Source organism: Phoxinus phoxinus (assembly GCF_949152265.1).
Source record: "Phoxinus phoxinus genome assembly, chromosome: 12".
Lineage (NCBI taxonomy): Eukaryota > Metazoa > Chordata > Actinopteri > Cypriniformes > Leuciscidae > Phoxinus > Phoxinus phoxinus.
In genome coordinates, this window is record NC_136887.1 from 30,518,484 (window position 1) to 30,533,356 (window position 14,873).

The 14,873-nt window shown below is 40.3% G+C and overlaps 1 protein-coding gene across 1 annotated transcript in view; it reads right to left on the bottom strand.

Annotated features, from left to right (window-relative positions):
• The window catches only part of stox2b (storkhead box 2b), a 73,361-nt gene extending 61,918 nt beyond the window's left edge, over window positions 1-11,443 (bottom strand). Inside the window, exon 1 of the mRNA XM_079631348.1 lies at window positions 10,575-11,443. Coding sequence (XP_079487474.1) covers window positions 10,575-10,902 — 328 coding nt within the window. The 5' untranslated portion in view covers window positions 10,903-11,443. The remainder of the gene's footprint in view (window positions 1-10,574) is intronic.
• Window positions 11,444-14,873: the final 3,430 nt, after the last annotated feature.

Consider the following 14,873-nt stretch of genomic DNA (forward strand, 5'->3'; position numbering starts at 1 on the left):
AAACGTGACAACCATCTACTACTATAGTATATTTGAAGTACTTTGGTAGGAACATTAATGAGATTAAAATTCAGTCATCATTTACTCACCCTCAAGTTGTTCCAAATTGCATTTTATACTAACAAAAATAAAAAATTTAGGGTGAGATATCCCTTTAATACGATAATACCACCACAATTTGTCTTTGTAATTAGAAGCAAAAAGGAAACTAAGAAAATAGAACAATCTTAAGTTTAAAACAGGATAAATACATGGGTCTTAAAGGACTGGATGAGACCACTGTGACAGCAGTGTAAAAAAGCTAAATTGTATTGATAATAGTGTTATTCGTGTAATGGTGTTAAGATTAAGCTGTAAAAATTATAAACAGAATCACCCAATGTAAACTGGACATTAAAATGGTAAAACTAATTATTATACTCAAAATATGCATTTCTTTTAAACATTATGCACAATCAAGTTTAGCATTCAAGCTTTGCAACAGCAGTCCTGTTAGTCCAACCAGAGATTGGTAATGAATCTCTATCTGACTCTGCCCTCTAGTGGAGAGGAGCAGGCCAACACCACAGCAGCGCATTACACTAGCAGAGGCATCTCTGAACTCTGACACTTTTAAAAGATTAATATCCTTGTGTTGCAATTTATGCAAGCATTTCTAGAAATATGCACATGATATTTACATGAAATCAGCCTGAACTGATTTTTTTAACAGTGTGTGTGTGTGTGTGTGTGTGTGTGTGTGTGTGTGTGTGTGTGTGTGTGTGTGTGTGTGTGTGTGTGTGTGTGTGTGTGTGTGTGTGTGTGACATTTTGAAGGGCAATATCTGCTTATTTAATTCAACCTTAGGTTATACCCAATCATAAAAGAAAACACTATGATTTACATCTTTTAAAAAGTAAGTTTAAAATTTAAACTTTTAAAAATCTAATAAGATATGTACTGCACACAGGACTGAGCCACCAATGCAAGTCAACATGAGACCCTATTTTTATGTTCTACTTTGACTGGCATTAAATTAAATACTTTGGAATAATAAAAGTAGGAATAAGATTGAGACCGCTTTGATTTCATGCTGACTTGACCGTTCACTAGCATTCAATTACCTGAAAACTTAATATTAAGCACTAGCTCATATCTGTGTGGTCAGAAGATGTTCGACATCATTCAAATATATACGCTCACAATCACAATCCAACAGCAAGCAAGAATCATTTCACCCATACATGAAGCCTCTTAGGTAAATCTCCAGGCATTACCATGTATGCAATCACAGGATGTGTTCGATTGCCATGAGTAAGGCGGATTTAGATTAGTGTGCAAAGCACTTGATGAGTCTTATCAGTACTGCGCCAGCAGAGGGAGCCGTGCACAACTCGCCTCAGTGCTCGCTAGGCTAGCCCGCTTCTGATCCATCTTAAGTGGATGAGAGGAGAATGACCTCACCGCTGGGACTACCACTGACACCACAACACCACTCTGGTATTTATCAGCTTTGTGACGGCCTTTTGTCCATGTGACGAGTCACATCAAACTGAGTCACCATCAACCCTGCCTCTCTAGCAAGTCCAGTTATGCAATTCTCCTATATGGATAGTTAAAGCGGACATATATATTAGTATTAGTCCAGTTACAGATTACCAGCCTAATCCACAGTAATACTGTAATTCCTAATTCACCTAAATCAAGCCTGTCAAAACCTGTTATTAGATATCATTATGGTTCAATATTATGCCGTCTTTTTAAGCATCTGACCAACATCCACCTCTCCACGAATGTATGATTGTATGTATGACTCCGACAAACCAGGCACTTTGGAATGTGTCTGACTGGTGTTAGTCATCCATAAATCACCAACTAGATGTCATACCAGTATAGCTACTGCAACCCGCATCTAACCACATCTGAAAAGATGCCAATCAACAGCAGTTGCCATGTCAACACGAGCCAAACAGAATGGAACAACATGAAATGAGTTTAATCTACTTTCCTCAAATGCGGACCTTCACTGATACTAAAATCCCTCAGGGGTGAATCTCACAGAACCTCTCAAAAACACGTCGGTCATATTTCACCCTAAAATCAAAAGAAAGAAAAAAGAAACTAGATTCTGCTTAAAAGATAATAAAGCCTATTTTAGGACAAAAAAAGATTTTTTTTTGCACTGTGACATTTTCACAGCATTTATATTTAAAAAGCTTTATTTATACGCAACTAGTCAAAAGTTATGTTTGTTTCTTGTGACTTGGTCAAAAGTCTTGTTATGCTTTCTTTACAAAACTAGAATAAAAAAAAATAAAAAAGGAAAGATATCTTGCAACTAAACATGAGGTAAATGCATCAGTTTCATTACCCTGTGATTGGCTTAAACCTATCCTTCTACATGCTTTATAAACAATCTTCTTATTGCTTTGCTCACATGCAGCATCAATATGGAAAATGCAATGGTAAAACTAAAATGTTTAAAATAATTGTTTTAATTTACAGAAATGCTACATCATGTGCGTGCGTGCGTGTGTGTGTGGTGAACAAAAAAGAAGCTAATTATACTTTGAAACATATAGGCTGAGAAAAGTGCAGGGTCTCTAAAGTGCAGGGTCATGAGTTAAAAGCAACGCATAGCATCACGCCTAAAAGTGAGTTTAGTGCTGCTCATATACTGTTCCGAGTAGGTTTCTAGTTTCTCTTATAATTACTGAGCTCAGGGTTTCAGTGCAATAAAAAGGTCTTGGATCATTGCACAGGAAAATCTCAAGCCAGGGTTAGATTTACGAGCAGAATAGTCAGTTGAGGGCATGGCCTTCACTCCCCTCCCCGGATTCAACCTGTACAGACACACACACACACACACACACACACACCTGAGACAGAGAGCTGACTGGAAAAAATGCACACCGGTGAGACCACACAACCCTCATTCAGCCATGGGCAATTCAGAAATGTCTCAATCTTACACACACACTGTGTGTAATGTTGTTAAGACATGCTTGCCTGAGTCATGGTACAATTTGCCAAAAAGTACGATTTGTAATTTAAAAGCTACCATTTGAAAAAGTGCATAATCTGCATAACTGTACTGCACACCCTAATATTATCTGAGATTATGATATCACGTCTTCTAACACTGGCTTTCAGTTTGAGACAATACAAAGAAAGCTAACAGCCACCCGTTTAACACTTCAGGCTCAAAGTTTAATGCAAACAAAGGAACAGATGTTTTTTCTAAAGTGTTCTGAGTTGTTAGAGATGAAACCGTATAAAAAAAGTACATAGTACAAAAACATAGTGTGTTGGATCATCAGTTAACAAACATGGTCCACATGTACAGTATAGACTTCTCTGTCAGCGGTTTGAGCGCTGCTGAACGGATTCTTAAACACCTCTGATTGGTCATTGTGTTCACGCGCTCAACATACATGTCTGTGACTGGCTACTATGATCAACGCTTCAAAAAAAGGTCTTCAATGAGAGCTTAGGCTTACACAGATACACGGAGCGTTTGAAAGCAGGAGTCTTATCAGCAGATCAGTCTATCAGAGGATTTATTAGAGATCCGCTGATAGACGCCCGCTTTCAATCGCTGACCAGATTAGCCCGGTTCTCTCAAAACTGCATTGGCTACCTGTTAAACATCATTTACATTTTAAAATCTTGCTGATTACTAACAAAGCACTTAAAGGGATACTTCACATCTGTAGAGATGAATGTGTATTTAAAATGGGTCATTTATGTAGTAGAAATGTGATTATTTTTGAATTTGGAGCCTTCTAGACTGAGAAAAGACATGTGGATGAAAGACAACAACTCCTAGCCTGGGAAAACCCAGACCACTTCCGGCAAATTTAGATTTGCTCTGCAAGTGGGTCTGGCAAAGAGCCCATTGAAACCCATTTCCAATCCGCCGAAATCGCGGCACCAATCAGAAACGTTTTACACGATGACGACAGAGCAGAGACGGTGACGCAGATTTTGTACATTACAGACATGGATGCCGCCGTGGAACATCACAACATCACTCGTTCGAATCAGCTATCGCGTCTGTTTCAAGCGATTTAAAATTGTCATTTTCGTTAACACAAACAGAGAATTGCTGAGAGTCTCGAGATGTTTCTCCGTCGCTCTGCATACGTCATGTCATTCATCGCTCTGATTGGTTTTAGATCTTTCCGACGTCCGTTGGTGACGCCCCTGTGGAAATGAATTGTCTATGGAGCTTTGCCAGACCCTTACTCAGTTACAACTGAGAGGGTCTGGGTTTTCCCAGGCTAAACAACTCCCAGAATGCACTTGCTTTGCTGCCCTACGAGACCACTCCCAAGCCACGCCTACCGGTAACAGAGCGCAGTTAAACAACAAGGCTAGGCTATAGTGAGTCTCCGAGATCGCCAAAAAATGTCCGGGATTCGGCTTTTGCGTTCTAGTCACCATTCATCATGTTTACTGTGGCGAGCAGGACAAGGCTGAGGGCTGCGGGAGAACAATGCGAGGCCGGTGGCGTGATTACTGATGAGCGGCACCTGTGAGACGCACCGGTCAGTATCTCTCACGGAGGAGCGGGAATTTTCTTAGCAATGTTAAAAACGCACATTAACCGATCACTTGTTTAGCTTAGCTTCCAAAAAAAGATGGCTGACACTATTTGTACATTCTGTGAGTGAGATCCTCCCTCTATGGGCGGGTTGAAAACATGCGGATCGAGCGCCTTCTACTGGCTGTAGTTTTAGCCTCTGGCTAAAAAATCCTCCGATGACGCAAAATGGCGATTTTTGCGTCATCGGAGGATTTTTTACAGACAAAAAAATACAGAAATCTCTCGTCTCAGGGGGATATGAGGGAGGGAAGCACGGTAATTTGAAAAAAACTACAGGTTTTCTACTGATTCAAAGCTTAATGTTAAATCCTGAAGTATCCCTTTAATGGTTTAGCTCCCCGGTACTTGAGCGAGCTCTTAACGCATTATAGTCCTTCACTTCTATTGCGATCTCAAAATTCTGGCCAGTTGAGAATTTCTAGAATATCAAAATCAACTGCTGGTGGTAGATCCTTTTCCCCATTTAGTACCTAAACTTTGGAATAGTCTCCCTAGCATTGTTTGAAAAGCAGACACACTCTGTCCGTTTAAATCTAGACATCTCTTTAATCTGGAATACACTTAGAACATTCTCAATGTTCTAGTATTCAAATAAGTTAAATGATTGTTAGGCTGCATAAACTAGGTCAGCCGGAACCTTCTATAACACATGATGTACTCGTTACATCATAAGAAGAATGGCATCTAGCTAATATTAGTCTCTCTGTTTATCCTGAGGTTTACTCTAGTCAGCTGGATCTGGGTCGTATCCAGATCAGACGGAGGACCTGCACCTAGACAGACCACAACGCATGATGCGGTCACTTTCAAAGCGGTCACTTTCACTTCTCTCCAAAGGCGCGTTGACAAACACCACACGTGACGCACTCGTCTCATTCGCTCTGGTTACATAGCAAAAGTGAAGTGAATGGAAAGATGGCGAGGGCGGCGCCCCCGCGACCGGCTTTGGTTGATTGATAAAGAACACCGCGAGCGGGCATGTCGGAGAATAGCGCGGACACGCGTAAAAACACACCGCGAGCGGGCATGTCGGAGTCGGAGAATAGCGTGGACACGCACTACACACCGCGAGCGGGCATGTCGGAGAATAGCGCGTACACGCGCTTCACATTGCGAGCGGGCTGCGGGCACCCAAAAGATTTGACTATCAATAATCCCTCACATCACTCATTTTTTACAATTATTTTATAGGTGAAAACAGACTTAAGGAACAGGCTCCAGGGGTACCATTTAGCAAGCATAGGCTACGCTCAGCATCAGGGGTGTTTGGACAGACCTTTCCCCACTGCTAAAAAAATCCTAAAGGAAACACTAACTCTTCTCATTTTAACTTTTCTGAAACCAAGATGGCGTAGTATTGTTGTTGATATGAGTCTGTGTTGTCTCGTTTTTTCACCGTAATTCTTAAAGTTAACATAATCTGACTGAGGAATCTTAGACAAGTAGCTAAATATTTTAACTGTGGTCAAATGTAAATTAACTTGTGCCTATTTAACTTTATTCAGAAAATTATTATTTAATTCTGCCTTCATTAGTGATTATCATCAATTTGATTACACAGATATTAATTAAACTAAACAGCTAGACAATGGCATCTCTGAATTCAATAATGAAATGCCTTTAACTGAAAATGTAATGTTTAATCTTATTATTATACATTACTGACACTCTATCCTCCAATTTGATACTGTTAAGTGCTTTTTTGTTACAGTAGGCTATATTTTAATCTTTGATAACAGGAGGTTATACAAATACAACGGGTCATGTTAGCCCTGGTCCAATTAAAAAATATTAATAGATAGAACTCAGGACATTTTTGTTCATGTAAAATATACCTCATTGTCATGTTCTACTTGTTATATTTAGCTTCAAATAAAAAAAATACCCCCTTAATATTGTGGCAGCTTTTTTCTCTGTGGTATCGAAAATGGTATCGAATATCGATATTTTTCAAGGTATCGTATCGAAGTTACAAATTCTAGTATCGTGACAACACTAGCGCCTAGACACGACCACAACGCATGATGTAGTCAGCCGGATCCGGGTCGTATCCAGATCAGATGAAGGACCTGCGCCTAGACACGACCACACCGCATCCCTGAAGTGTCACCAGAGATTGTGTCAACTAGACTCTCCTGTGAAGGCCTCATCGGCACGACAGCCATCGGCAATGATCCTCAACAAACTCGTCTCCATACCAGCGTGATGACACCGATCTTCAACCAGATGGAACTGGATAAATATTCGGAACGTTACGATCCAATCTGACTTCTGACCAGTAATGCTGCCTGAATCATAATCATACACTGTTCGTTGGCCAGAGGAGAACTGGACCCCCGACTGAGCCTGGTTTCTCCCAAGGTTTTTCTTTCTTTCTCCATTCTGTCACCTGATGCAGTTTTTTGGACACTTAATATTCAACAATATTATTAATCCGCCTGTATTGACACCATTATGTGAGAACTGAACTGGACGATGACATCACTGTTTTCTCCAGAGTGGCTGTATAGATAAATTATCTAAATAACTTTTTTACAACAGAAATGAACCATCGCTGAACTTACTTAAGCTGGACTATGACACTGCTTTCTTCTAGATCTGCTGTACAGCCAAAACTAATTTTGTAGCGTTATTTTCCTGTTCTCATTGTAAAGCTGCTTTGAAACAATCTGTATTGTAAAAAGCGTTATATAAATAAAGGTGACTTGGATCTTTAAAACTATGTAGACATTTTACATTCACAAACAGCTATATTACACAATGCAATGCATGAAAGGTAATATTCGAAAAAGCATAATAGGGGCACTTTAAACACTTTTACGCGGTTTCTCTTTTCTTGGATGATCCGCAATTTCACACGCCATTGAAAACATTACCTATCACTTTCTGAACTCTTTTTCTTGTCTTAAACACTTTAATGTAATATCAAAACAAACTAGATGTGTAAAGTAGACATGTAAAGAATGTCTCTCTCCGTCAATAGAGGGTTTTTCCTCTACAACTCAGCTGTTCCGCAAGACATGTCAAACACAAAGAGACGGATACAGCATAGCTCTTTCTCCTGCAAAAATAGGGGCGGGAGATCAGGGAGAGAAAGAGAGATGCGAGTAGAGTTGGAGAGAAGAAAGAAAACCCTGATGCCTACAGCAACAGTTCTCAAAAACCTGCTATATGTCAAGGTCCAAGGCTTCTTCCTCTATCCTACACTCTGCTAAGAACACGCACAATACACAGACCTGTCCCATAATCTCTGAGCTGCAGTAGCAGTAATGGCTACAGATAAAGAGCGCTGCTGTCCTCAGTGTGTGTCCATGGGGCTGAATATGGGACAGCAGTTTTCTGCCCTAATTAGTCTGAATAATGGAGCCGAACGTCAGGGGTCTTTAATGAGGATGGGAGTCTTAGCTTCATATACAACTTAAAAACTCAGAATATATTCAAAGAGACTAACAAAACCATTACTAAAATAGTTCTTAAAGGGATATTTCCCCCATTACTCACCCTCATGTCGTTGGTCGTTGTCATCTTCGGAAAACAAATAACAATCTTTTTGATGAAATCTGAGAGCTTTCTGTCCCTCCATTGACTGAGACCACTTTGACGCTTCAAAAAGTTCATAAAGAGATCGTAAAACGAATCTATATTACTTTCTGAAGAGACACGATCGCATTATATAATGAACAGATGGAATTTAGGCTTTTGTTCACATATAAACATTGATCAACTCCCACATCAGTTGTGGTAAACGGAAGCTCTAGCATGTTCGCTTGACGTGCGAGAACCAATGAGGTTCATTCTCGTGTTACGGAGCACATTTGAGCTTCTGCTAGAACCAATGAGGTTTGTTCTCGTGTTACGCCGCACGTTTGAGCTTCTGCTAGAACCAATGAGGTTTGTTCTCGTGTTACGCAGCACGTTTGAGCTTCCGCAAGAACCAATGAGGTTTGTTCTCGTGTTACGCAGCACATTTGAGCTTCTGCTAGAACCAATGAGGTTTGTTCTCGTGTTACGCAGCACGTTTGAGCTTCTGCTAGAACCAATGAGGTTTGTTCTCGTGTTACGCAGCACGTTTGAGCTTCCGCAAGAACCAATGAGGTTTGTTCTCGTGTTACGCAGCACATTTGAGCTTCCGCAAGAACCAATGAGGTTTGTTCTCGTGTTACGCCGCACGTTTGAGCTTCTGCTAGAACCAATGAGGTTTGTTCTCGTGTTACGCAGCACGTTTGAGCTTCTGCTAGAACCAATGAGGTTTGTTCTCGTGTTACGCAGCACGTTTGAGCTTCCGCAAGAACCAATGAGGTTTGTTCTCGTGTTACGCAGCACGTTTGAGCTTCTGCAAGAACCAATGAGGTTTGTTCTCGTGTTACGCAGCACGTTTGAGCTTCTGCAAGAACCAATGAGGTTTGTTCTCGTGTTACGCAGTACGTTTGAGCTTCCGCAAGAACCAATGAGGTTTGTTCTCGTGCGTTAAGCATTCGGTTGAGCTTCAGTTTATGTTCGCTGATCAATGTTTAAATGTGAATAAAAGCCTAAATTAAATCCATTCATCAAATAAAGCGATTGAATCTCTTTAAAAAATTTGGACTAAACCGCTCAATCCGTATGGATTATTTTTACAATCTTTTTATGAACTCTTTGAAGTGTCAAAGTGTCAGTTGTGTAGCTGTCAATGGAGGGACAGAAAGCTCTCAGATTTCATCAAAAAGATCTTCATTTGTGTTCTGAAGATGAACGAACGTCTTACAGGTTTGACATGGGTGAGTAATAAATTACAGAACTTTCATTTTTGGGTGAAAAATCCCTTTATGAGTATAATTCTCACAGGATGCAATAGCACCACCCTGATGCTGATGGGAAGGTGCCTGTTCCTTTAAGAGGAGAACAAACACGACATGCATCCTCTGCTTTAAAGATCACAAGAAGGTTTCAGGTTACAGGGGCTCAAATTCCTCAATATCTCACAGCTGAAGACAATGGCAGTGTCTGAAACTTGAAAAACATTGCATTTGCAAGGAGTATTCGAAGGCAGGACAGCATCAATTCACATCCGAATGTTTTTGTAACACCCTGTCTACTAAGAAGACTTCTACATTTTAAATCATTAGACTGGATATTATGGTCTTGTAAGGCATTCTAAAAGAAGAAAAATTTCCTGCAAAAACATTAGGTTATTGACAGACTGTATAAAAAAGCAGCAGCCTTTGGTTTCAGACACAGCCAAAAAATAACTTCAAAATATTGATTTGTAAAGTGCCCATCACAGAACAAGCAAGCACAAGCAAATAATGTTTTCTAGGAAAATTAAATGTATAAATAACACAAACACAATGGAGGACACTAATTGAGGACAGTATCAAACTCAAAAGCATAAAAAAAAATTGAGGTGGTCAATCATATTCCTGGAGATCTACCACCTTGAAAAGTGTAGATCTCAGCTATAAATACAACTTACAACGTACACTTAAAAAATAATTATATCATGGTATTTACATGGTGTTCCAAGGTTCAGCAATGAATACTATGAAAATATACATTTTCAATACAAAAGCACTACAATGGTACATACTCAAAAAGTACATAGCCTATAATTCCACGGCACTGTGAAGTTTGCTATAATATTGAACCATGGTATTTGCATTGTGCTACAATGTACTTCAAAGAACACTGTAAAATTACCAGCACACATCCAAAAATAATGACACTATCATGGTGCATGTCCAAAAATATCATAACAGCACAACATGGTAATAATTCAAATGTACTTTGATATGCCACATGGTAATGAATGATAATCATATGACAGTGCAAAGCAATGCCATGACATTATTATAGAACATTATTATAGAATCTCCATCACAACCAATGGCACTAATGGTACCATGTAAACGCATGGTAATACCATGGTACTTTGTTAAATGACAATCTCCAGGAGAAAGTCTTTAGCGTGGTATAAACATCATATATGCACCATATAGATCATTCTTACCGAGGTATTTGATGTCGAAGCCCTGCGGTGGTTTGAGGGACCTCCTCATCCAAGCCTCCCTCAACACCTCCAGGTGATCCTCCTTCCCCTGGATCAGTAAAACATGCTCATCTATCCAGCCCAGGAAAAAGGTCTCGGCTATGGCATCGGCCACCATCTTATTCCAGAAATATTTCATGTTCAGTGATTTGAAGTCGGCGAATATCTCATAGCCGGTGTGATGGTGCGGAGGCTCCTCGCTCTCCGTCACCCCGGGCGCGTCCTCCGCCACGACGCGCGACAGCACGATGGCCAGCGAGTGCGGCGCGATCTGCAGGAAAGGCTCCATTGATCCTCACGAAGATGCTTCGTTAGACTCGACTCATTCCACGCGCGTGGAAGCGCAAATAAGGCGATTGATTGATTGACGGATTGATTGACTGATTGAGCGCGCGCCCGCAACCAGACAAAGAGCGCGTTTGCGCGTTAGTTCATTTGACCTGCCTGTATAAGGTGATGCAGTTGCTGTAATAAAAGAACATAATGGTGATATTTAAAGGATAAGACCATTATTATTCCAAACAAAGGCCTGGGTGGATGCGGGATGTCATTTTAAGGGTAAAATGCGCAGGTGATCATGTTATTCTCCGCTGAAATCGCCGCATATTATCCATTCCTCACCTTGATCAGAGACATCGGCGTGAAAATAATGACATCCTCTTCCAGCAGGGATGCGGGATGGAGAAAAACATTATTTTAACGTCCATGGATGAAAAATGGATTTGCGCCAAAGCAAAAATGATATTTCTCGTGATCTTTTCCCCCTCGTCGAGATGCGGTTGATCCCTGCAGGCCGGTGCGTGACGATGCCTGTGTGGTTTACGGTGTGTAAAGCAGGTTATTACCTTGAAGCTCCCGCAGCTCAGATAGTGACGCCCTCTAACGGGGGAGGAGAGCTACTGCAGGCGCAATCCCGCCTAAATGCCAGGCAAAAATCACTATTCTCCCAGTTACTCACCCTCATATCGTTCCAATCCCTACATGACTTTCTTTAGTTTTATAAACACAAAATAAGAGTTTAATAATTCTGTTTGGAAAGCAATGTAAAAGGATAGCTCACCCAAAAATGAAAATGTTATCATCACTTTACCCATCACCCTCATGCTTATTCAAACCTGTTGACGGTAGCCATTGACATGATGGAAGTCAATGGCTACCGTCGTCAACGGTCTGGTTGCTACTGCATGTCATAGGCAAAATAGAAACTGTCTTTGCAATGTCACACTGTATGTTGACTCCTTGGCTTAGCAACAGTTTGACCTACAGAATATTAGAAACATTGATGGAACTCATTTCATACATAAACTGAATTTCATACATAAACTTACAGCCACTGATCTATAGTCATTTATATAGATCAATGGTTACATCAGCATTGTTTAACGGAGGTTACATCCCACTCACCATCACAAACTATTCTATTGCAACAAATAGCTGGGGAAAAAATCCAGACATCCTGACAAACTTTTATAGCATCTAGACTGGAGAGAATCACCTTATTTTACTACCACATGATATCTATCACAGCTAGAAGAGGTAGGGATGTCAGTTTGATGGGTTTCTTCTGTTTTACTCAGGCTCAGACATGAAAAACATGTCTCTGGTGTGCTATTTGATTCTCCTGTTTCATAATAGCCACAGGTGATGTGTAATTTAATGCTTTAGAATGAAGACGTTGAGCATGTTGCTAACCTGCGGGAGGATTTTAAACCTGCCTGCTTATAACACTTTCCCTTTGTTTCAGTAAAAGCAGGGCCGCCGCTACCGGGGCGAAAGGTGGTGGCGATTCTAGGGCCCGCAATTTCAAATGATCCTTAACAGCAACAACCTGCACCGGGGCCCCAGATACCCCAGCAGCTACGGCCCTAAAGGTATAATAAAGGTATAGGCAGTTATTACTAGTATCTAAGACCTTGTTTTATTTTTTAAAAAATATATATAATAACAAAAATTATAAATCACAAAAACATGTCCAGGAGGTGACGTATCACACACAAAAAAAGTAACAAAAATAAAATAAGAAAAAAATTTACCATCATGAAACCTAGATTAATACAACTAGATATTTTACTTTTGTTTTTTATTTTTGTAAGTCCGGAAAAATGTGAGAGCTCTTAAATGTGAAAACCTTTAAAATAGGTTCCTAAAATAGGCTTAAATTCTTTAAAATACTATTTATCCCCCCTCCCCACAGCTTGACTTTGAGACATTCACCCAAACAGAAATCAAATCCCCAAAGTCTCAAACATGTGAGGCCCTGCTAAATGACACATTGACAGTGTATATAAATTATTTGGCAATGATAAACTATTTTCATGCCAATAAGGTTTCCTGAATCTGATAACAATGGTTTAACAGATTTAGACAGACTCGTCTAAGAAATCAGGGCTTTCTTGTGCTGACATTTTTCAGTGCTGTCATTTCCTCCTCCAGTTAAACAGACTCACACACACACACATCAGTGTAAGGTAATATGTTTAATGGAAGCCAAAGAGTGTTGGGTGACTGAAAAACCAGGAAGCCCTAACCTCATGTAGCCTGGTTAGTTTCCAAGTCTGTGAGCCGTAAAATAACTTATGAGAACAAAGAGAATTAGCACATAGGAAACAAAATCTAAATCTGATAACTGTTCTTTTAAGAACCCAGCAGGTTAGTCCGTTTTTTCTTACCTAAATGTGAGTTATAGCCTATAACTCACTTCAAAAGTATTTCACTTCAAAATTTGAATTCTAAATGATAAGGATAAGGAACTTCTTCCCCCACCAGATGGGTGAATGCCCTAAGTTTGAACTTGCGGAAACTAAACTTTTTTCTGAAGACATCTGAGAAGTGCTCTGGATTCATGCAGGATCAACTTTCCTCTCACCTCCAAAACTGAAATGCTTAGATTAGTCACCATGAAATCAAAATGGACAATTCTTTTAAATAGAATATTATTTATCCGTGCAGATTTTTTTTTTTTCATGTGTCATCATAATCTTTAAGCAAAATATCTTCCCCTCCCTCTTGCGATGACATCTCTTCTTTTCTCTAATGACGCGTTTACTGGCTTGAGGGCGGGACAACCTGTCACTCACATGAGATCAACCAATAGCAAACCACAACTGTCCAATTAATACTTTTTGGACAAAATCAAGACCCGCTCTACATTTTTTCTTGTTCGAGAAGCTGTTTCATTTAGATTTAGGGTTGGATAATGAAACTGACACCTGGTTTTAGACCACAATCATTTATTATTATGGTGTAGGGCCTTCTTTTACGGCCAATTCAGCATCAGTTCATCTTGGGAATGCAGATACAAGTCCTTCACAGTGGCCAGAGGGATTTCGAGCCATTCCTCTTTCTGACTCGATCCTCCAAAACACCCCAAAGTGGCTCAAAAATATTTAGATCTGGTGACTGTGCAGGCCATGGGAGATTCTCAACTTCATGTTCATCAAACCATTCTGTCAGAAGTCTTGCTGTATGTATTGGTGCATTATCATGCTGATACACAGCTCCCCCTTCAAGGTACAATATTTGAATCATTGTGTGCACATGGTCCTCCAGAAAGGTTCGGTAGTCTTTGGCAATGACGCACCCATCAAGCACAAGTAGAGGGAATGCCATGATATTGAAGCCCAAACCATCAGTGATCCACCCCGTGCTTCTCTCTGAACGCAACAGGCCGGGTGTTAAGCTTCTTTGGGGCTTCTCCACACTGTAACTCTCTCGTGGATGTCAAAGTCAGCTTTATTGTCGATTCTTCACATGTTCCAGACATACAAAGCAATCGAAATTACGTTTCCCTCCATCCCACGGTGAAGACAAAAACATGTAGTTAAAACTAGACTAAAGTTAAAAAGCTAGACATAGCTAAAAACGATATAACTATCGCTATATATAGACATCAATAAAATAGACATTTAAATTAAGTCTGCAAGAGACATGATAGTGCAAAGACAGTTTCGGTCATAGCAAACATCAGAAGTGTGCAAATGGCATTTTAGTGGAAAAACAGTTCAGGTAGCAGCATCAAAAGTATGCAAAAAGCATGATAGTACAGGGGTAGGGGTGGGGGTGGGGGTGGTGGTGGTGGGGGGGGGGGTCATCTTCTTGACGGCCTGGTGACTGAGGGAAGAGAGTTCAGCATCCTAACAGCCTGTGAGAAAGACAGTGAAGGTGGACTCATTAGAGATCATACTTGTCTCACATTGTCCACAGCCCAATATTTCCTCTGCTGGCACCATTGGAATTGACGCTTGGCCTTGGCATGAGTGA